The 24,003-nt window shown below is 40.7% G+C and overlaps 2 protein-coding genes across 4 annotated transcripts; both read left to right on the top strand.

The window, feature by feature from the left end:
- The first annotated feature begins 2,874 nt into the window (after positions 1 to 2,874).
- LOC125507470 (uncharacterized) lies at positions 2,875 to 11,006 on the top strand. The gene is made up of 11 exons (XM_087524817.1): positions 2,875 to 3,001; positions 3,119 to 3,292; positions 3,930 to 4,055; positions 5,152 to 5,291; positions 5,782 to 5,886; positions 6,012 to 6,140; positions 8,732 to 8,884; positions 9,528 to 9,629; positions 10,028 to 10,207; positions 10,288 to 10,367; positions 10,674 to 11,006. Exons 1-11 carry the CDS (start codon positions 2,917 to 2,919, stop codon positions 10,717 to 10,719), a joined length of 1,320 nt encoding a protein of 439 aa, XP_087380943.1. The 5' UTR covers positions 2,875 to 2,916; the 3' UTR covers positions 10,720 to 11,006.
- Positions 11,007 to 14,007: 3,001 nt separating this feature from the next.
- LOC125506161 (uncharacterized) lies at positions 14,008 to 22,962 on the top strand. 3 transcript variants are annotated; one of them, XR_015602864.1, is made up of 12 exons: positions 14,008 to 14,203; positions 14,308 to 14,481; positions 14,950 to 15,075; positions 16,541 to 16,680; positions 17,189 to 17,293; positions 17,432 to 17,560; positions 19,850 to 20,002; positions 20,592 to 20,693; positions 21,133 to 21,312; positions 21,393 to 21,472; positions 21,780 to 22,351; positions 22,465 to 22,962. XR_015602864.1 is itself a non-coding variant. In XM_048671023.2 (11 exons), the coding sequence occupies exons 1-11, from the start codon at positions 14,113 to 14,115 to the stop codon at positions 21,823 to 21,825; spliced, it is 1,326 nt and encodes a 441-aa protein (XP_048526980.1). In that variant the 5' UTR covers positions 14,008 to 14,112; the 3' UTR covers positions 21,826 to 22,962. The 3 variants fall into 3 exon arrangements, 2 of the variants coding, with proteins under 2 accessions (XP_048526980.1, XP_087378124.1); XM_048671023.2 differs by having other exon boundaries at positions 21,780 to 22,962; XM_087521998.1 differs by lacking the exon at positions 14,308 to 14,481 and having other exon boundaries at positions 21,780 to 22,962.
- Positions 22,963 to 24,003: the final 1,041 nt, after the last annotated feature.

Below are 24,003 nucleotides of genomic sequence, written 5' to 3'. Positions count from 1 at the left end.
TGATATACTGTTTGATGCAGGAGCTTGATTTAATTTGTGCACGATCGATCATCTGTAAAAAAAATCATCTATGAAGGAAGGCAAGGAAAACTCCATTTAGCAAGGTCCATTGACATACAAGCATGTACACCATTTCAAGATATTACAAATATTGTTGTTTCCCGAAGATTATCGGAGGAGTAACATGGTATGGAGTTTGTACCTAATCAACATATATAACACTTCTTTATAGAATATTATATGTGAAAATGTGAACAGTTATAACTTAGTAAATAAGTGTTCACATGTTGCCTCCAAAAATCCACTTCAGCACAATACTTTCTTTAATATGTTAGCCATTCTGTTGCTAGAACTCGGTGCCCAATAAATCCATCTGTTGTATCTAGATATGTGAACACTTCCTTGACTGAATGTAAAAGTGTTGGGACAACAAATGCATCATTCTTCAGTCTCTCAGCCCTGAGATTTTAGTTATTATATATCAGTCTTCAGACCCTCTTGTTTTATTTTATTTTTCTCTTTGTCAATTAGTGTTTTTAGTCATATTCCCTCAAAAGCAATCAATCCTTACTGTATTCTTTCTTCAGTCTATTTTTTTCAATGATACGATCTCATTCCATAAATTGTAGGCATCGGTATACAATATGGATGATGCATGTGTTGGAATTGGCACTGCTATCTCCACTGTACTGAAGGAGATCAAGCCCATTTCCATCAGCATCAACTGGAACTTTCCGTCGACTTGCATCCTTCCCCTTTTTTTTCTCTCCCTGAGGTAAGTTGGCATGCTCCCTGTTCTTGCATAAGGACAATGAGATGGATATGGGTTTGGTATTACTGATGTTGATGAACTGCTCATTTGTCAGACTGTCAAACCAGATGAGCCTCAAAGGAACTAAGAGAAATCACTATTCATTTACCAGTCTTGTCATTCTCCGTATTGTAAATTTGTCATTCGATTGATGCTTGAATGTATTCATAGACAAAATAACATGTTTGTTGATCAGCTATGATGTGTGTTTCCACTGGCCACTTGCCGCTTTCTAAGGGGCAGATTTTAGCTTGAGAAGATTTTTGTGGAAACATAGCTGTGCTCTTGCTCTGATGGAAATTCAGAGTAGGGTGTTCCAAACTAGATTGGCACACATAGGAATTTGTGACCGAGCTTTATGCTCTTCACCTATCCTAGAACTTGCATTTTTTTGTGTTGCTATCTGTCCATTAATCGGTATTCTAGCTGAAAGTTTTAGAGTTGTCAATTATTTTGAAACTCAGTTCACATAGTAGCTGGTCCTTTTTTGGGATATATTTGTTGTGTCTTTTCCCCATTTTGTCTTATATTTTGTCATACATAGTTCAATTAGCTAATTGTCATTATGCCATAGCTAACTTGTGCAACCTATTGCCGCTCCACCATAGGTCACATGACCATTCTTCATACACCGCTTCACTAGGACTAACGCAGAACTACAGATGATGGTATGTATGTTTTCACCATTTTCTCAGTTGGTCTTTTTGTTTAGACACCCAGAATGGCCAACCTAATATTTTGTGTGTGTGTACATTATGGGGCACCCAAAAAATTCCAAAAGAAGTTGCCTCTTGTTTGAACACCCTGAAGCATGGGCTGGCGAGATTAAGGTTGGGCAAAGAGAGCTTCAGGAGGACCGAGTATGACACCTCACTTGTCGATCGCTTATTCTTCAAGCAAGGATGGAAGAAGTTCCTCACGAGACATGACATGAGGTTGGCACTACGGTACTAATTACATTTAAGACCATCGCCAAAAATGAGTTGGAGATTACAGTCATCCTTTCATGTCCTTTGAGAAGTTGAAGATCATGTTGGACGAGTTTCGGGCTTTCATGAGTTATTTAATTATTTCTCTGTGTCTTTTTTTAATCATGGAGGAGAACTACATGTGAACTTTATAGATACAAGAAGAGAAGGGCAAAGGCCCGTACAAAGTTCAATTCCTATTATGTTTATTTTGTTTCTTCTTTGTCTACATAATGGGTTTTAAACTATGTTTTGTGAATCAGATGTATATAGACATGTTTTAGTGTGTTTGTTTACTTATTTCAATCCAAATGTAGTATATATTAAAATATTCGAACACATGTTATATTTGTGAATGTATGGTTATAATATTAGGCAAGACGTGCGTTGCACGTGCATATTTACTAGTTAACCTAAATTACTAAACGCACGCCAGAAAACAGATTATATTAAGCCTAACTGTTAGATCGAGTTTGATGAGTCTAATCATGCGATGCTAATAAATCCGTGTATGTTTTATGAGGTGCGTTTAGAGAAGATAATGTTGGATTTTTTATTAGTAGTAGAGAAAATATTTCTTATTTAGAGGATGGCAGTTTTTAAAGTTTAGCATGGCAGTTTTATTTTGTAGATCACACGACATTTTTCTTATCATACTCATTGTAGATTTATAAATGAGAGAAATGACAGTAATAAAGAAGCACGGCTGTTTTTCTTTCATAATTAAGATAATGGCAATTAGGGTTATCTTTTGATGATGACATTTTTTCGCAAAAAATACTTCCTCATTCCTACTCCCCTGTTCTAAAATAAGCTTTGTAAAGCTAGTACAAAGTTCAGTCACTTATTTTGAGACGGAGGGAGTACATTATTCAATAGAGGGAGTAGTAAGCTGGGCCTCTGGGTCAACCAGCGGTCGGGCCAGAGCATTCTGGCGCAGTGAGCGTCAAGTGGGTGTGCCCACCAACGGCGGGGAAGCAAGCAACCAACAACCTAGGATTCCATTTCGGCCCACGGACTCCTCCCCTCCCCGTCGTCCGGGTCTCCTCGTCTTCTCCACAGCCCACCCCGCAGTCTCGCTCTCGTGCACTGCCGCTCTCAAAATTTCGCGACTCTCTCTCGCGTCTCTCCATCGCCATGGAGATGGATGCGATGGGGAAGCAGCAGAGGGAGGAGGCGCTCCTCGGGGCTGCCGCCGCCGGCAACCTCCGCCTCCTCAAGAGTAACCCCGCCTCCTCCTCCTCCTCCTCATGCTCTTTCTCCTTAGGGTTTGATGATGGTAGTACGTAGCTTGACGGGTTAGTGCCTTGACTTGGCTCCCAATTCTCGCGTCGCGCAGAGATGGCGAGGTGGATGGGCTCCGGCGGGCAAGGCGAGGCCGCCGTCCTGGCGGCGGTGGAGGACGGCCAAGGGGACCGCGCGCTGCACCTGGCGGCCGCGGCGGGGCGGCTCGAGGTCTGCAGGTACCTCGTCCAGGACCTCCGCCTCGATGTCAATCAGCTCAACCTCATAGGTGGCGTTCCCTTCCCTGCTCCCCTCCGCGTCACTTGGCAGCTCTGTCAACTTCTATTTATGTATTTATTTATGCTGATTCTGCTCACTGTCAGTTACTACCACGCTGTATGGTGGAATTCGCATTTCAGGCTTCAGATTTTGTGTTACATGCTGTATGATGTATGCATTTGTAAATTGTCAACTTCTACTTGTGTATTAGTATGCTGATTCTGCTTACTAGTTAGTTACTACTTACTACCATGTGAAATCCGCATTTTAGGCTTCAAATTTGGTGTTACATGTTGTATATGGTGTATATATGCATTTGTAAATTGTGATTAAGTGACAAGTAGATCGATTTCAAATATCCCCATGTCCAATATATGCACACAGACATACCGCAAACATCGCCGGCTTTCTTTGGATATGTTGTACGGGCAAACCGCTACTTGTGGACTGTATATGAAGTGTCTCCTCTGTCTGTCGTTGTGCAATTTTGTCAACAGTAAACATGTGTCAGATGGATAGGCATTTGATACTGCACTAGCTAAGTTCTCTTTTCACGTTTGGCTCTCTTGTGTACAACTTTTTGTATTGAGGGCAGGATTGGCGTGAATTTGTTGAGCTCCTCATGTTTAATTTTTCGACTGTTGCAGGTGACACGCTACTGTACCTTTCTGCCTCATATGGGAGAGCTGATGCTGCAAGATATCTTCTTGATCATGGTGCTGATCCACTAGCTGGCAAAGTACACTCACCTCTCCATGGCGCTGCAAAGGAAGGTCTCTCTCTTTCCCAACAAGTATGCTTATTTATCACGTGTCAGTGCATACATAGTCAATTTGATTTTTTGCCTTAGAAAGCCACATCGCTGGATATAAGCAGCATTAGACTCCGACCAACATGGCCCCGCAGCTGTGGGTTAGCAGGCATAGGGATCCTAACCGGTGGTAGGAGGCACCGCATCAGCCTTAGAGATAACTGGATAAAGCGTTTTCGTAATGGTTTTGCTAATTCTCAGTCAGTGAAAATTAGTCTCAGGATTCTTTTTTTTTGTTTTATATGGCTGGTTATAAAATAAACTTTCAATTTTCCATTGTTATATGAAGTAAGCATTTCTGGGTCGACTGATCCAAATTGGATTAATTTGTTAACATTTGTCTGGTAGCCTCTCTCTGTTTGGTTTTGCCCCATATTGTTGTGAGAGAAGTAAGCATTTCTGGGCGACTGATCCAAATTGGATCCATTCCTTCAAACTAGTTATTGGTTTTCGTTTGATAAGATTAGTCTTAATTTTGTTAACATTTGTTTGGTAGGTTCTCTCTCTTTGAATAAAGTAAGTAAGAAACACACATCACAGCGCACAGAGCTACAGCCTTCACACTCTTGTGATCGTTATAGTTGACTACTATGACACCTCTCTTGGCTTGTGTGATGCTTGATGTTTATATTTTAGCATATACTTGCCATTTTTTTATGTGATTTCCATCGAACAAAGCTCCCATATACTTGCCATATTTTTTATTTGGATGATGGCCGAAGAAACATTAACGAGTGTGTGGAGAGAATAACTTTGAGGTTGGATATCTAATGTTATCTAAGGTTTTGATTATAATCTTATAAGCTCAAAATTGACGACTTCTTCTACTTCCAAGGATAGACAAGGAAAATTTGAATAGTCCCAATCCGTCCACTTTTGAAAACCTGGTCCTTGATGAGATAAGTGGTAACCAAAATGGTTACTGGGCAGTTCATGATCACAAAACTGAAAACTGGCCCAGAGTTAATTTTTAGTGCAAAATGAAAACTGAAAGCTGGTATCCGATGTTGGGAAATATTCTTGTCTCATTCATTCTTTTTTGAAACCTCGTTTTCCAGGACATTGTGAAATAGTAGAACTGCTGCTTTCAAGAGGAATCAATGTGGATTTAGATTCTGCGCAAGGGACGCCATTGCATGCAGCTGCTATTTCTAAACACCATGACATAATTAAGATCTTGTTGGAGCACCATGCCGATGTAAGACACCAGTTTCTTTGTTCTCTTCTTTGCGGTGAAAAAGAGAACTCTGGAACGGAATATCTTGTGGCCAGTGGTACTCGTGCTTCATCTGTGTATATTCTATTTGGGAATGCACTGGAATGGAAGATCTTGTTGCCTTTGATCTTGTGCTCCATCTGAACAAAAGATCTGCACTGTACTCCCTCTGTAAACTAATATAGGACCGTTTTAGTGATCTAAACGGTCCTATATTAGTTTAAGAGGGAGTATTTGAAACAACAAAAATTCATCATGGACAGTATTTAATTATCCTAAAGTAAAACGTGCTCATGTTATGTCTAATTTCTATGTAATATATTTCTTTCTGTTCCCTTCAGAAATACCAATATATTTAACACACCATGAGTATACTTTACTTCTCTATTGATGTATCTCAAAATTAATTTCTCTACTGGTCGCTCTTTTCTTTCCGACTAGTGTAAGTGATTGATTCTTCCACTTTTCGTAGCCTAACAAGGTTTACGGTCTTGGTTATGCCCCATTGAGTTGGGCCATCCGTGCCATCAGGCCCATGCCTAGAGAGCCGTTGGAATGTGTCAAGCTACTTGTTAAGGTCAGTACTCTTTCTTTGTATGGAGCTTTGTTAAAGTTTTGTAGGCACAACTTCATTTTCTTTGTGTATATAACATATAAAGCATTAACCCAAACAAATGATCAAATAGTTATTCATTTGCACAGGCTGGTGCTGATCTGAATTTTATTGACTTCGATGGTGGTAGTTACGTGATGTTGGCAGTGAAGTTTGACTCACCTGGCATCATGAAGTTCTTACTAGATGCTGGTGCTAACCCCAATATTCCCGATGAAGTGAGCTTTACTTGTTTTGCTGTTTTCACTTGTCATCATCTACTTTTCATGCATATGCTGTAAGTTAGCTGACATTATCGTTCCATTTTTTCTCTATGAGGTTATGTTAGGCTGTAGACTCTTGACACTTGACAGATTAGGATAATCATCTTACCCACACATCGTCTGACACCAGGAATAGGCTTGCATGAGGGGAAAACACTACTTCCTTGGGCTACAAAAAGATGGCATACACATTTTCGAGATTTAACTTTGATCATCAATTAGAGAAATAATACACAAGTCATGTAACTTAAAGATTGTACCATAGGAAAATTCTTTATATAGTACGAATTTAATGGTATAATTTTTGTGACACATAACCCACATTTTATTGGTTAAGGTCAAGGCTTAAGACATTTGTGACGACTATATATGCGGTATGCAATGCAGCAAGCAGAAGAGAAGATGCTGCTTCTGTGCATAACCGAAATCCATTTTTCAGTTGCACAGAAGAAAAATACACGATTCAAACCTATGTGGGATTATAAAATGGAATGGTTAGGTTGTATTTATACATCTGACATTCACCCCGGTCAATTCTTGATGACACATGGTCAGGGGAATTCAGTAACCTTATTTCACTTCTTATTCTGTGAGGGTACCTTCTTGCGCCTTGGATTAAGTATTATAGGTACTGTAGATACTAAATACATGAGCAAAAGGATGTAAAAATAGAGAATTTATGGTGGATCAAAGTTGCCAGTTATTATACCATAGGCGAACTTATGCCAATATTCCTCAATCTCTTCAATCCATCTCACATTCTCACTTACTCATGCTTGATATCTCACCTCCATGTAAAGCGGACCTCCAAAACGTCATCTGAATAATTTCACTCTCAGATCAGCATAATAGATTATGTTATTTCCCTACTTGAGCTTTTGGTCACAATCAGAAGTCAGAACCTAATAACTACCTCAATAGATCTACAGATGCTCCATGTCCTGCTTCACGTCCTAACAGAACAGAAATATAAAGGCTCCGCTCAAAACAAAATACCTATTATAAAGGATGCAAGTATGAAGAAAATATGCATCACTGTTTACTTTCCTTGTATCATTAGAATTGATGGTATAAAGTTTCTTGTGCCCAGGTCATATATATATATATATATATATATATATATATATATATATATCCCGAATTAGGGTGTACAAGCTATAAGATGTACTCCCTCCGTCCCAAAATAAGTGTCTTTGATTTAGTAAAATTTTGTACTAAAGTTTTACTAAATCAAAGACACTTATTTTGGGACGATGGGAGTAGTTATGTACGGTCATTTTTCTCGCACATGCTTTTACAAAGATTACAAAAATAAAAAAAACATGCGAAGAACATTAGTACAGGTGCTTTACTTCTAGTTATTTATGATAAAAGTATAGCCCTTTAAATAAAGGACATTTTCATTCAACCGATATATCGAGGTGATACAACTGCACTGAGCAAATGGCCGGCCTCTGCATAGCATGATGCACACAGTCAACACGTCCAACACAAAAAGGACAGACCCAATGTTAGAAGCTCCCACACTAGGTGGGGTCTAGAGAGGGATTATACGAGGCAAGCCTTACCCCCGCACATTGCAATGCAGAGAGGCCGCGTCGAACCCTGGACCTCTTGGCACAAGTGGGAGTACTTCACCACTGCACCAGGCCTGTCCTTCCAACATGTCCAACACAACTAAAAAGAAAAAATAAAAAAAATGCGGATATAAGATAAAAATATAGCTATACCGGTGAATGTAAATAAATCAATATAAATCGCAACCTGAAATCATGGAAGAATTCGGCACTGAAATCCATCACTACCTAGAGGTTTCTGCTGGCACGTCCCAGTGCCTCGATAATTTAGTGTGGGATAATGCATCAGACACTTAGAAGAGGATCGAATCATGTGTCCTACCAAGGACCCCTTCGCCTGAACTTTGACTCTGCGGCCAGGAGGCAATGGAGGCCGGCACCAGTGCAGGAGGGATTACAGGTGGACTCCACATAACCTCGCTCTGACAAGGGCAGCGGTGGTGTAGAGAGGGAGGGAGGGAGACAAAGAGCTGTGTGTTTATAGTAGCAGAGATGATGTCGAAACATTGTAAAATTTGAATCTTCTGTGTTGTAAATTGCAGAGTATGTCATTTATATGTTTCTTGTCTACTGAATTAGGAATTGAAAAAAAAAATCTCCAGCTTCTTCATAGCCTGGTCAAAGAAACATAAAATGTTTCTTCTGCAAAGATTTATTTTGCCCCTTCCATGTATATTTTGGTGTTTGTATCATCTTCATCCTATTCTGTTTTGAAAAGTCTATGCAATACAGCATATTAGTTGAAGCTTTCAGTTATTAGTGTTAGTGTACTTGATGTAACCCTTGTCTTACAAATTTTGTTCGGAAGGATGAACGAGACTGTTCTATCATTTGTCCTTCGTAGTGATTTTCTTGAAGTCCAACCAGCCATTTCATTGAGATCTTAGGCTGTGATTCCTAAATATTAATTTGGAAATCTTTCAATTACATTTTGTATTTATATTTGTTATTTATTATTTACTCTTGCAGTGTGGTAGGACACCGATTGAAGTTGCTGCCTCTAAAGGCAGTAGGGACATGGTTGAAATGCTATTCCCTTTAACTCCTCCTATTTCAACGCTGCCGGACTGGAGTATTGATGGAATCATTTCTCATGTGAAACACTTTGGTTTGAAGCCGAGGGTATGTGTTTCATTCTGTGCTCACTTGCAGTTCCATATGTTATTTATCATCACCCTGTAGTTATGTTCTTTGGCAGTTCTGTCCATTAGAGTACAAATAGTTTTAATTCACGATTGTTGTAAATTCCATTGTGCAAACAAAAAATTCCATGCACAAATTTTACTTTTCGTGCATTGCATCACTATTAGCAAACTTCTAGTCTTTGGGTATGACCTTATGGTGAACTATTAATGTGCTAGACTTAATAAAGTTATCCTGGATGATATTGTGCCAGCCCTGCAACTACGGACAATGTAGTTTTTATTACGAATTTATAGTCTTATACATTAATTAGGATACGTCCTGATCTCCGGATAAACCCTGCAACACTGCAGTACAACCATAGTTAGTTTTAAATAGCGGGCTATGCCTCTTAGCAGAGGACATCTCTAAACACTATAGCGTGCTATTTAAAACTTTACTTCATGTGTTAGGACCAAAGTCTCTAAGCGCAGGATCTCTCTAAACGCTATAGCGGCGTTATCCTAGTCTTATACATTAATTAAGTGATATAAGCTGAGACTTACAAATTTGTACATTTTTCATGTTTACATTACAGGATATTTCTACATATTTATCCTAACAGCAATTTTTCTGTGATCAGGATAAAGAAATGTACGCAAAGAGAAGAACTGAAGTTAAACGGAAAGCTTCTGAGGCTTTTAAGAGAGGGGACTATTATATGGCATCAGAGATGTATAGCTCTGTAAGTCACTAGGGCCCATTTTTATTGCCTGAAGGAGTGATGGTTATTTTTTATATCTGTAAACTAGGGCATCACACAGTACTGTTATACAGAAGTTCCTATATTGAAATGTATCTGCTTGTCCAATACATTTGCTGGTTTCATGTGTACAGAGATCTCTATATCGATCAGAATAATACCATCTGAGCACCATCCCCATTGATATATTTATAATCTTGTACTCCCTCCGTCCGAAAAAACTTGTCATCGAAATGGACAAAAAAGGGTGTATCTAGAACTAAAATACATTTAGATACATCTCTTTTTATTCATTTTGATGACAAGTATTTTCGGACGGAGGGAGTAGTACTCTTTTTTTAGGCATCGCTAAAAGCTGCATGTGATTGATGTGTTTGTAGACAAGGGCATTTGACCCTAGTCCGGATGAGTATGCAACCATATTGGCAAATATTAGTCTATGCGCGTTGCGTGCTGGAAATGGAAAAGCTGCTCTGTCTTATGCTACCATGTGCAGAATGGGGCGACCTCTTTGGCCAAAAGCCTGCTACCGAGAAGGGGCAGCTCTTATGTTATTGAAGGTAAAAAGAACACAGTAGTTTTCTTCAAGCATCTGTGATCATGATCGTATAACTGATCATCTTATGGTGTGTACTTGTAGAAGTACGAGAGAGCATGTGAGGCTTTTGCGGATGGCTTGAAGCTTGACCCTACAAGTGGTGATATTGCAAATGCTTTAAGGTAACTGGTCCATGTTTTCGTGGTGTGTAGGGTGACGTGCAATCCCCTGCTTCGTAAGTTAAGTAAAAGAACAAATGATATCTTGATAGACAATTGTGTGCATGGAAGATGGTCTCCATCTCTAGAAAAATATTACATGGATTCAGTCCGTCAAGTCTGTTAAGTTTGTTTTTTCTTGAGCTGGAGCGATTTACTAATCACGGAAAGAACACTTAGTGTTGATCTGCTTATTATCATGATACATCTTCAGGGCAAGTTGTACACAGATTCCTGACAATTCTCATGTTCAAAATATTTTGGTCGCAGGGAAGCCCAAGAAGCAGCGAAGAATGCTCGTCGCCGTGAAAAGTGACCGACTGACAAGTCTTACATGCAGAATCCGATGCTTTGTTTTGTTGCTGAGCACCTTTTGTCTAGTCTGAAAACTTGTGATGATAATATACTGTTATTGTTAATTAAGACCTCCGTCACACCCATCGTTTTTAAATATGACTGGGGATGAACTCGCTAGCTTGATTCCAGTTCAAGTGTCGACAAGCTTTATCGTCACAGAACGTTAAGCTTGTTATATCTTATGGTTGAAATCATGGAATTCAGTACTGAGGTTCCTTTTTGCATTGTGACTGGCAGCCATTTCGAAGTTGGCACTAACCAGAAAGGTTTGGAACTTGGTGTATTGGGCAAAAGATCCAGGGAAACGTTTATTGTTCAGTAAATGTAGGGTATGTTCTGTGTCGTGCCCTCAAAGTAGTACTACTATCCTGATGCTTCAACCTGTTATTATTGCTGGTGCTTTAATTTGTTTGTACTGTAACATCTTGTAGCTTCACTAGTCCAATCAGCTACTGGAAATATCCATGTTCAGACATGGCAGATTTCCCCACTTCGACAATGAAATCATTTTGATATGAATACGGTCATATAGAGACAAAGAAACACCATGCCAGGAACAACATGCCAAACTTTTAGCCACAAATACTCCCTCCGTTCTGAATTACTCGTCGCAGAAATGGATGTATCTAGATGTATTTTAGTTCTAGATACATCCATTTTTGTGACGAGTAATTTGAAATGGAGGGAGTAACAAACAAGAGTCCTATTAGATTCTTGCCAAATCGAAATGTGCATGAGAAAACTCTTTGTTTTAAAAGGTTGTCTAAAGGTCGGTGAATTGGGCAAAATATCTAGGAAACTGTTTACTGTCTATCTATTCTGTCTCGTGACCACGACCGTGTTGAAGAAAAATAGTGCAAAAAATGATGTAATCATGTTGTTTGGTTGCTTGCATGGTAGTTGGCGTGGTTTCGCAGTGTGCAGGCACGTTTGATAGCAGCGGCTTCCCGCATGCGATGAGAGGAGTATGAAGCCTCACACAGAAATTAAGAGAATCTTTCTCACCTTGTGGTCTGCTTGAGTCTGCATGAGTAGAGACTGCTAATTCGGTCGTTTCTCCACAGTCTAGTCCCGGAGTGCTTTAAACACTGTGTGATGCAAGGAATTGATGCGAGTCAAGTAACCAAATACCGTGCGAAGTAAAAGATTGCATCCATTTGCAGTTTATCAACCATCATGTAGCCAACCAAACACGCTCTAATAGTAGTACCTTGACGACGCAAGCCAACCAACGCTCATGTCGCCAAAGACAACTGCCAATGGTTTTGTACAAGATGGATTAACAATCTGAATATCCATTTTTGAGCCAAGGCTCATCTGCACTCGGTCAAGAGAAAAATCACAGAAATACAAAATAAATTCAAAAAAGTGCATGGTATATAATTTGGTGCATGAAGTGCGCTCTAATTTTCTAACTATTTAAACATACGAGTAGCTCTCAGCAAAAAAGACAAATTGAGTCAGAACAATAAATCTTTACAGACCCCAAATTTAAGAGACTCGTTGCGCCTCAAGAGACTCACCTCGAACAAGGAGCAGTAGGCCACGGCGAGAAGCCATGGGGGCGGAAGGCATCCCCGCGGCCGTGTTGGGTTAAGCAGAGGAGTTGGGATGCCGTCCACGTCGCTGCATGCTGACGCCGGGAGGAAGTTTAAGCGTGTCTGTGCTTAAACTGCCTTTCAACTAGTTCAAATCATTTATCGGCTTTGGTAAATAAAATGCTTGATATTGCCAGCAAACTTCATTTTGATAAAGAATCCTCAAAAAATGTGGAAATAGTGTAAGGAGAGATGTGTTTGATATGTGGTTAAAACTCCTTCAAACCTGAGGGGGAGGTGTGTAAGGAGAAAGTGATATCAAACAACGTGCTCTTTTTAACATTGATGGCTTTTATTATCTGCTAAAAAACATACAAATACATATGCATCCCATTTTGCAAAAAAAAAAGTATGCACCCCCCTACATATTTGTGTGTAGATTTTATATAACATAAGAAAACAAACGAAAGTCAAGCTTATGGTCTGTTCTGGCAGAGTTTGCCTTTCAAAAAATAAAATTAAGAAACAAACCGTGGGCTTCAATGTTTACTGGATGAAGAATTTGATGAAGCTTTAATTGGCAAAAAAAATTGGTATGGGTAAGAATATGTGCAGATTGGGTGGGAAATTAATATCTAACATGGTACTTTCAAGGGCAGCACTACGCGTCAGCCGGCTGATCTGACATATAGATCAGCCGGCTTGACCGCCGTAGGATTAATCCGTTGGATCGCTTCGCGGGGCTGCATGCTGCCCCAGATCTCTAGTCGTTTCCAAATGGCATTTCCACCGGCTCGTGAGCTGTTCGCTTGAGTGATGCGAGCCATCAGTTTCTCCTTTCTAATTTTGTGCAACAATACTCTTGTTGCCAAACCTTCTTTTCTCTAATTTTCTGCAACAAGATCTTTATTGCGGAAAGTTCTCTTCTCTAATTTTCTACAACAAAAGCTTTGTTGCGGAACCTTCTCTTTTCTAATTTTCTGCAATAAGACTTTTGTTGCAAAACCTCCCGTTCACTAATTTCCTCTAACACGTCTCATCTTGCAAAATCTTTTCTTCTTTAATTTTCTACAACAAGACTCTTGTTGCAAAAATTCCAAACACATCTTCCGCCGCGTCTAATTTTCTGTAACAAGATATTTGTTGCAAAAATTGCAACAACATCTCTGTCCGCATCACGCACTAACACAATCGTCCTATGTTGTCACCATGTCGCCGTTCCGCAACAACATTATTGTTACAGAAACTTGGAGTGAACATGGACGTACTGCGTGGTTATATGGTTGCTGCTTGCGCCGATGGTGTCAGGATGGTGATGAGGTTGATGGCGCTCCACATCGATGGTCCAGGGAGAGCGTACGCGTGGGACCATATGACGCGTGGCGCCTGAGCGAGGCGGCTGATTTCCTCAAGCAAATCAGCCGGCTGTTTAGAAGCTTTTCCCTATTTCCAAAGGATATATATTTAAAATATGTATGTTCCTTTGCAAGGCACGGGCAATTTTCCTAGTATCATATAAGAAAACAAACGAAAGTCAAGCTTATGGTCTGTTCTGGCAGAGTTTGCCTTTCAAAAATAAAAATAAGAAACAAACCTTGGGCTTCAATGTTTACTTGGGCATGGGCCATGGCCATGGGCTCTCGAACCATCAAAACAAAATCACATTTTCCCCGTCAATAACATCTTGCCTGCTCCCACGGCCCAGGGCTCACGGACTCCTCCCCTCCGATCCGGCTCTCCCCTTCTTCTCCACCCCGCAGCGCACTGCCGCTCTCGAAATTTGGTGACTCCCTCTCGCCGCCTGCTCGATCGCCATGGAGATGGAGATGGAGGCGATGGGGAAGCAGCAGCGGGAGGAGGCGCTCCTCCGCGCCGCTGCCGACGGCAACCTCCGTCTACTCAAGGGTAACCCCGCATCTTCCTTACGCTCTTCCTTCTTAGGGTTTGATGATGGTAGTAGCTTGACGGATTTAGTGCTGGACTTGGCTCCCATTTCTCGCGTTGCGAAGAGATGGCGCGGTGGATGGGCTCGGGAGGCGAAGGAGAGGCCGCCATCCTGGGCACGGTGGAGGACGGCGTAGGGGACCGCGCGCTGCACCTGGCGGCCGGGTCGGGTCGGCTCGAGGTCTGCAGGTACCTCGTCGAGGACCTCCGCCTCGATGTCAATCAACTCAACTTCATAGGTGGTGTTCCCTTTGCGTCAATTCGCAGATTCGTCAACTTTTGTTCATGTATTTATGCTTATTCTTCAACTAGTTAGTTATATACCATGTGGAATTTGCATCTCAGGCTTCAAATTTGGTGTTACATATGTAAATTGTGACTACGTAACAAGTGGAGTTAAGATATCCAATATATGCACACGGCCATGCCCAGAGAGTCCATTCACCATACCTCAAACATCATTGATTTTCTTTGGATATGTTATATGAGCAAACCACCATGTGTGAACTGTATCTAAAGTGTCTCCCCTGCCTGCCGTCATGCAATTTTGTCAACAGTAAGCATGTGTCAGATGGAAAGGCATTTGATACCGTGCTAGTGAAGTTCTCTTTCCACGTTTGGCTCTTGTGTGTACAATTTTTTGTATTGAGGGCATGATTAGCGTGAATTTGTTGAGCTCCTCATGTTTACTTTTTCGGCTGTTGCAGGTGATACACCACTGTACCATTCTGTCTTGTATGGGAGAGATGCTGCTGCAAGATATCTTCTTGATCATGGTGCTGATCCACTAGCTGGCAAAGTACACTCACCTCTCTATGCCGCTGCAAAGGAAGGTCTCTCTCTTTCCCAACAAGCATGCTTATTCATCGCATGTGTCAGTGCATACATAGTCAATCTGATTTTTTGGCTTAGAAAGCCACATCACTCGATATAAGCAACATTAGACTCCGACAAACTATCAATAGAGCTGAGAGAGCAAGAAGAACTGGAAAGGGGTTCAGGAGACGTGATTCCCTTCTTTGATGCTGTCAAACGTTTTGTTGCTATTCCTTCAGGGTTCGCTTTGATTTAGGGATATGGAGGCTTGGAATCAGAAATGCTTGCTGGAGTTAAATCTAATCCTGTATTTGAATGGAGGGAATTGGAAAAGGAGAAGGAAAGTCATATGAACCTGTGTTTTCAATTTTGAATTTGTCATTGTTTCATCCTGTTATAAAATAAAATTTGAATTTGTCACTGTTAGTTCAAATCAATTCCTCATATCATCGAGAGAAGTAAGCATTTCTGGATCGACTGATCCAAATTGGATCCATTCCTTCAAATTAGTTATTACTCCCTCCGTTCCCAAATATAAGTCTTTTTAGACATTCCAACAAGTGACTACATACGGAGTAAAATGAGTGAATCTATACTCTAAAATATGTCTACATACATCCGTATGTTGTAGTCCATTTGAAATGTCTAAAAAGACTTATACTTAGGAACGAAGGGAGTAGTTTTCTTTTGATAAGATTAGCTAGTCTTAATTTTGTTAACATTTGTTTGGTGGCCTCTCTCAGTTGGAATAGACTTGGTTAAGGAATAAAGTAAGCAAGAAACACACGTCACAGGCACAGAGCTACAACCTCCACTCTTGGGATCGCGACAGTTGACTACTATGACACCTCTCCTGGCTAGTGTGATGCTTGATGTTTCTATTTTAGCATAGCTTGCCATATGTTTTATGTGATTTCCATAGAACAAAGCTCCCATATATATGATTTGGGTGATGGCTGAAGAACCATTATCATATGTGTGGAGAATAACTTTGAGGTTTGGTATTTTGAAGTTGAATATCCAATGTTATCCAAGTTGTTGATTACAATCTTATAAGCTCAAAATCGACGACTTCTTCTATTTCCAAGGATAAACAAGTAAATTTTGAATAGTCCCAATCGGATCACTTTTGAAAACCTGGTCCTGGATGAGATGTGTGGTAAACTAAAAGGTTACTGCAGTTCATGATCACTAAACTGAAAACTGGTCCAGAGTTAATTTTTCATGCAGATGTAAAGTTAGCTACATCTGAGGTAAAAGGTGTTGCCCATGAGGTCACGGGTTCGAGTCCTGGGAACAGCCTTTTGCAGAAATGTAGGGAAAGGCTGCTGCACGCATACAAATGACCCAAAGTGGTTGGACCCTTCGCCGGACCCTTCGCAAGCGGGAGCTAGATGCACAGGGCTGCCCTTTTATGTAAAGTCAGCTACATGTTGGAAAATGTTCTTGTCTCATTCATCTTTTTGAAACTTCATTTTCCAGGACATTGCGAAATAGTAAAACTGCTGCTTTCAAGAGGAATCAATGTGGATTTAGATTCTTTACAAGGGACGCCATTGCATGCAGCCGCTATCTCTAAAGACCATGACATAATTAAGATTTTGTTGGAGCACCATGCCAATGTAAGACACCAGTTTATTGGTTCTCTTCTTTGCGGTGTATGAAAAAGAAAACTCTGGAACGGACTGTGGCCAGCGGTACTCGTGCTCCATCTCTATATTCTATAATTGGGAAAATCTTGTTGCCTCTGATACCTGTGCTCCATCTGAACAAAAGATTTGCATTGTATTTGAAGCAACAGTAGTTACCATGGACAACACTTAATTATCCTAAAGTAAAACATGCTCACTTTCCCAGAAGCCAATGACATGTTATGTCTAATTTCTATGTAAATGTATTTCTTTCTGTTGCCTTCAGAAATACCAATATAATTAACACATCACAAGAACTCCCTCCGTCCCATAATATAAGAACGTTTTGCAAGCTATTTAGCTTGCAAAACGATCTTATATTATGGTACGGAGGGAGTAGATTTTATTTTTCTCTATTGACGTATCTAAGAATTAATCTCTATTGGTTCCTTTACTTTTTTTGACAAGTGTGAGTTATTGATTCTTCTACTTTCCGCAGCCTAACAAGGTTTTTGGTCTTGGTTATACCCCATTGAGTTGGGCCATCAGGGCCTTCGAGCCCATGCCGAGAGAGCCGTTGGAATGTGTCAAGCTACTTGTTAAGGTCAGTACTTTTTCTTCGTATGGAGCTTTGTTAAAGTTCTGTAGGCACAGCTTCATTTTCTTTGTGTATATGTTTTCTGTGGCTGACATATCAAGCATTAACTCAAACAAATGATCAAATAATTATTCATTTGCACAGGCTGGTGCAGATCTTAATTTTATTGACTTCAATGGTGGTAGTTATGCGATGTTGGCAGTGAAGTCTGGCTTCCCTGGCATCATGAGGTTCTTGCTAGATGCTGGTGCTAACCCCAATATTCCTGATGAAGTGAGCCTTACTTGTTTTGCTGTTGTCATTTGTCATCATCTACTTTTCATGCATATGCTGTAAGTTAGCTGAACATTGTTCCATTTTTTCTCTATGAGGTCATGTTAGGCTGCAGATCTTGTTTAAAAAATGTGGTTGTAGACTCTTGACACTCGACAGATTAGGATAATCTTCTTACCCACACATCGTCTGATGCCGGGAATAGGCTTACATGAGGATAAAACACTACTTTCGTTGTATCATCAGAATTGATGGTATAAAGTTTCTTGTCCCCAGGTCATAGATATCCTGAAGTAGGGTGTACAAGCTAAGGTGTATTTATATATGGTCATTTTTCTCGCACTTACCTTATGTTTTTACAACGATTACAAAAATCTAAAAATTAACATGCGAAGAACATTAGTATTGGTGCTTTACTTAATTACTAGTAAATGGCACGTGTCGTGCACGTGTATAATTCTAGGATTATTGTGAAATGCCGCATGTTGGGGTGGGGTGGGGGGTGACCTATGGCAGTTAATTGTATTCAATATAATTATATTGTCAGCATTTATTTGGTTATTTTTTTTTCAAGTATGACCAATACACATGAGAAGCGGTTGTTTTCTCTTGACACACATCTATATAATTTAAACTACGATGAGTAGAGTCACGTACGCATATTAACACTATTAATCGTAATGACGTAAACACTTTAATATTTGTGTAATCTTGCTTTTACATAATTTGAAATCCTCAAACATATATAAATTTAATATGTGCTAAATTGGGTAACGGAAAGAGTACTAAGTTGCAAGTTATTAATCATTACGAATAAATTAATTATTCAACTCAAAAAGAAGAATAAAATAATTATTCAAGCATTGATTATGTCCTTTTTGGTTGATCAGAGTTGTCCACAAAAAATATTGGTAAACAAAAGGAAAAAAAACAGGGTAGTACTATTTCTAAAATGAATATGGGAGAAAGTAAAATCTATTCAACCGTAACATGTATTATCCTGCACCATTGCATGCTTTTTCGCACTCTCTCATCGTGATTAGGATGCCTACTTGCTAGCTAGTACCTTTGCTAGTACTACTCTATGCGCAGTACAAATTTGTCATGGGAGTTCACCAGAAATTTCTGGATAGCGAAGGCAGAATCACGTGCGTGGTACAAATTTCATGCGGGAGTGACAGGCAGCAGGGGGATGGGGCCCACAGCGAATCCTTGCAATATGAGCCATCAGATTAACATATCCAACGGTGTCAATGTGGCCACGTAGTCCTCTATCACAAGCCACTAAATATGAGCTGTTCAATTAGAAAGATCCAACGGCTTATACGAAGTGCTACTGGTACACTATATAGGAATAGGAGTATAGATATAGATTTATGATAAAAATATAGCTTTTTCGATAAAGGACATTTACATTTAAGTGATACAACCGCACTGAGCGAATGCCCGGCCTCTGCTGTGCACGATGCACACAGCCAACACAGCCAAAAAGAAGAAATGCAAATATAGTATAAAAAATATAGCTATATCGGTGAACAGAAATAAATCAATGTAAATCGCAAACCTGAAATCTTCGAAGCATTTGGCACTGAAATCCATCACTACCTAGGTTTCTGCTGGCACCAACGTCCCAGTGCCTAGATGATTCTGTGTGGAACATTACCATCAATGCATCAGACGCTTAGAAGAGGATCAGACCATGTGTCCCACCAAGGACCCCTTCGCCCCACCTGAACTTCGGCTCTGCGGCCAGGAGGCAATGGAGGTCGGCACCGGTGCAGCAGGGATTGCAGGTGGACTCCACATAGCTGCGCTCTGACAAAAGGCAGCAGTGGTGTAGAGAAGGAGGGAAGGAGACAAAGAGATGTGTGTTTATAGTAGTAGAGATGATGTCGAAAGTATCTCATGTAAATGTTCCTTGTCTACTGAACTAGGAATTAAAAAAAATCTCCAGCTTCTTCATAACCTGGTCAAAGAAACATAAAATGCTACTTCTGCAAAGATTTCTTTTGCCCCTTCCATTCATATTTTGGTGTTTGGATCATCTTCATCCTATTCTGTTTTGAAAAGTTTATGCAATACAACATATGAACTGAAGCTTTCGATTATTAATGTTACTGTATTTGATGTAACCCTTGTCTTACAAATTTTGTTACGAAGGATGAACGAGGCTGTTCCACCATTTTTTGTCCTTGCATAGTGGTTCTCTTGAAGTTCATCCAGCCATTTCGTTAATGTGTAAATCTTCCAATTACATTTTGTATTTATATTTGGTATTTACTCTTGCAGTGTGGTAACACACCAATTGAAGTTGCTGCCTCTAAAGGCAGTAGGGACATGGTTGAAATGTTATTCCCTTTAACTTCTCCTGTTTCAACGCTGCCGAACTGGAGTATTGATGGAATCATTTCTCATGTGAAACACTTTGGTTTGAAGCCGATGGTATGTGTTTCCTTCTGTGCTCACTTGCAGTTCCATATGTTATTTATCATCACCCTGTAGTCTGTTCTTTGGAAGTTCTGCCTATCATTTAGAGTAGAAATAGTTTTTCCACAATTATTCTAAACTTCATTATGCAAACAAAAACATTCCATGCGAATTTTACTTTTGGTGCATTGCATCACTATTAGCAAACTCCTAGTCTTTGGGTATGCCTGCATGGTGTACTATTAATGTGCTAGACTTAACAAGTTATTTTGGATGATATTGTGCCTGCCCTGAAACTCCGGACAATAGTTTTTATTACGAGTTTATAGTCTTGTACTCCCTCTGTAAAGAAATATAAGAGCGTTTAGATCAGTACTTAGTGATCTAAACACTCTTATATTTCTTTATGGAGGGAGTACATTAATTAGGATACACCCTGAATTCTGGATAAACCCTGCAACACTGCAGGACAACACATTTTTTCTTGCCTTAGACATTATTTAGGTGATATAGGACGACACCTACAAATTTGTGCATTTTTCATGTTTTACATTACTAGCTAGTTCTACGTATTTGTTGTAACCAGTTCTGTTTTTGTGGTCAGGATAAGCAAAAATGTGCGAAGATAAGAACTGAACTAAAGCAGAAAGCTTCAGAGGCATTTAAGGAAGGGAAATATTATGTGGCATCAGAGATGTATACTGGTGTAAGTCACTAAGGCCCATCTTTATTGCCTGAAGGAGTGGTGGTTATTTTTTATATTTGTATACTGTTAATATCAGTCCATGCTATATTTTTGTTCACACTTCTTTCTGGTAAAACATGTGCTGTTGTATGTCAGTTCCACAGTACAAGGCATACACAATCTAGGCGTCCTGCTCTCTTAGTAATTATGAGGTAGTTGAGCAGTTTGTGTTCAAAGGTCTGCGGTGGTAACACAGTACCTTTTTTTTAGAATGTAGGTAAGAAGTTCCTACTTTGAAATGTATCTGCTTGTCCAATACATCTGCTGGTTTCATGTGTACGGAGATCTCTATATCAATCAGAATAACACCTTCTGAGCGTCATCCTCATTGATATAATTATTGTCTTGGAGTACTCTATTTTGGAATTGCTAAAAGCTGCATGCGACTGATGTGTTGTAGGCAATGGCATTTGACCCTAGTCCAGATGATTGTGCGACCATATTGGCAAATAGGAGTCTCAGTACGTTGCGCGGTGGGAATGGAAGAGCTGCTCTCTCTGATGCTACCATGTGCAGGATGGCGCGACCTCTTTGGCCAAAAGCTTGCTATCGAGAAGGCGCTGCTCTTATGTTATTGAAGGTAAAAAGAACGCAGTAGTTTTCTTCAAGCATTTGTGATCATGATCATATAACTAATCATCTTATGGCATGTACTTGTAGAAGTACGAGAGAGCATGCGAGGCTTTTGCGGATGGCTTGAAGCTTGACCCTACAAATGGTGATCTTGCAAATGCTTTAAGGTAACTGGTCCATATTTTCGTGGTGTGTAGGGTGATGTGCAATCCCCTGCTTCGTAAGTTAAGTAAAAGAACAAATGATATCTTGATAGACAACTGTGCGCATGGAAGATGGGTCTCCATCTCTTTTGAGGAATATTACATGGATTCAGTCATTCAAGTCTATTAAGTTCTTTTTTTCTTGAGCTGGAGCGATTTACTAATCGCAGAAAGAACACTAGTGCTGATCTTTGCATTTCATGATTCATCTCCAGTGCAAGTTGTACACAGATTCTTGACAATTCTCATGTTCAAAATATTTTGGGCGCAGGGAAGCCCAAGAAGCAGCAAAGAATGCTCGTCGCCGTGAAAAGTGACTGACATGTCAAGTCTTACATGCAGAATCCGAGGCTTTGTTTTGTTGCTGAGCACCTTTTGTCTAGTCTGAAAACTTGTAATGATAATTACCTGGAAGCGGTGATTCGGTGCTCGAGCCCAGATGCTCCCGAAATCTTCGTCGTCCGCTCGTTACTCGGGATGCAAACAAATCCTGCTGGCGCATCTGCTGCGGAACGGGGAAAAAAGGGTTGTATTCGATATACAGCAGGAAACAGTGGAGCTTTTGTGGGCCCAGATCGTACGCGGGGAAAGGCCCGTTTCGCTTGCCAGTTATGTGGTCCGTGGACCAGGACGTTTGGTTTGCACGAGCCACGGATCAGAAAAGTGTGGAGCCCGTTTGGATAAAACGGCGATGTTTGGAGTCATCTCCCCCCCTCTACCCGCAGAAATCACCTCTGTTCCGCCTTCATGGATTACGGGAGGACAGGCGGCGGCGCTTGATCTTACCAGAAACTAGAAGATGGAAGATTGTGTGCTTGAGTCCTTGCTTGATGCCGTGGACAGGTTAGTTCCCGGGGGATCTAATATGTTTCTTGGGGTAAGCAGTGTCAGTGGGCACGCCGGGAGAAATAAGCTAACGCTGGCCATGACCGGCGCTGGTTGCCACTTGAAATCAGGTTCCCGCTCCGGGAGGAGTTCGTCGATAGCTTGGATCACACAGATCCGGTGCCTCTGGCATTTCTGCTGGAGAGCTTGGCCAACGGTGGAGTCCCGGGGGACTCAAACAATGGGTCTGGTTGCGGGCAGCAGATCGGCAGCGCTGTCCCGGAGAGAGCACACGGGGTGGTGTGCCGTCGTCCGGATGCTTCTCCTACTTAGTCGGCGCAGTCAACTGACAGAATCAACCGGCAAGCCCCCGCTGGACGAAAAGGTCTGAACCCCAAACACTGTCATTGTAGAATTGCATTTGTTCAGAGTGTTTGCCCCACGTTCATGTAGCCAAACAAAAAATAGAATATCTGAGCTCACAGTAGCACGAATGAAAAATGCAGGAACTGATCTATGCAGCAGTAGAAATGTAAACCATGGTAGGCGATTGTAACAGTATAGCTGCTGTAACTACTTTTATGCAAATTCAGCTGGAAGTATTTTACTATTGAAGGCCGGTTTGTAAATTTAGGTTACGACTCGGTAGTGCACCACCAGACAGGACTCTATGCCCATCACGGATGAGTGCATTGGAACAATCTATTCGGAAGTATGTGGAACCTATGAAAAGTTTAGTACATCCCACACTAGGCCTAAGTTTCAGTTCATTGTGAGAGGCGACTTCTATAAAAGCCGGCTAAACGCCGAAAGGACAAAGTCAATGCAAGAAATTGTCTGCGGCTGCTCGGTAAAAACTGATTCATGTAATTATCGTTTTGGAAAATAAGTGGCAGCCATGGGTTTCGGTGCTGCAAGTGTGTTTAAATGATGGCATTTGTGTTTTTATCAAATTATACAGGGGAAACGAGAGGCAGAGAATAGTAGGTCATGCCACTATGAGTGTCCTGCATTTATAAGGCTGCTGCGCACGACCCACAACAGCTGGTACATAATAGAGCAAGGACATGGCCCATGACAAATATAACAAAGGCTATCTGGAAACAATCTTTTTCAAGCTTGCTGGAATTCTTGTTGATGTCGCGCAAAAGGAACTCTTCTGCTGCATGCAAGCTGTGAACCCCTATCTTATTCATTTCAAGTGATACCTATAAGAACTAAATTGCTTCAGGGTTTATGTTGGCATCCGTGCCTTTGATTTTGCGATGACTGCAAGGGATCCCAAAAACCTTGTATACATCCTCAGCCCAGAACTTGAGGACCTTGATGTCTGTCAGCACTATCTCTCCAACTGACACTTACCCTGCTCATTATCCAAGAGAAGGTAACAACCGAAGCTGATAATGCATGTATTACATGTAAAATAGGAGTGGAAGAGGTGCTGTCCAGATACATGAAAAATTGTACTGTTCAGTTAAAATTCGAGGAAGAGAATAAAAGATACGGTGAGTTCCTGTTCAATCCATTTTTGTTGCCTTGCCTATCATGCCTTCATTGAACCGAAAAAATGGACTACGACAAGAATAGACAAGTTTATATTTAGGCATTTCTGCAAAACAGAAGACACAACTTTGCCAGCTCAGCTCAACTTTGCCATAGGCCACGATCAT

This window comes from Triticum urartu, chromosome 5A (genome assembly GCF_056163025.1).
Source record: "Triticum urartu cultivar PI428250 chromosome 5A, HENAU_Tu73, whole genome shotgun sequence".
In the NCBI taxonomy this organism is placed as follows: domain Eukaryota; kingdom Viridiplantae; phylum Streptophyta; class Magnoliopsida; order Poales; family Poaceae; genus Triticum; species Triticum urartu.
This window is presented reverse-complemented; position numbering and strand designations above follow the sequence as displayed.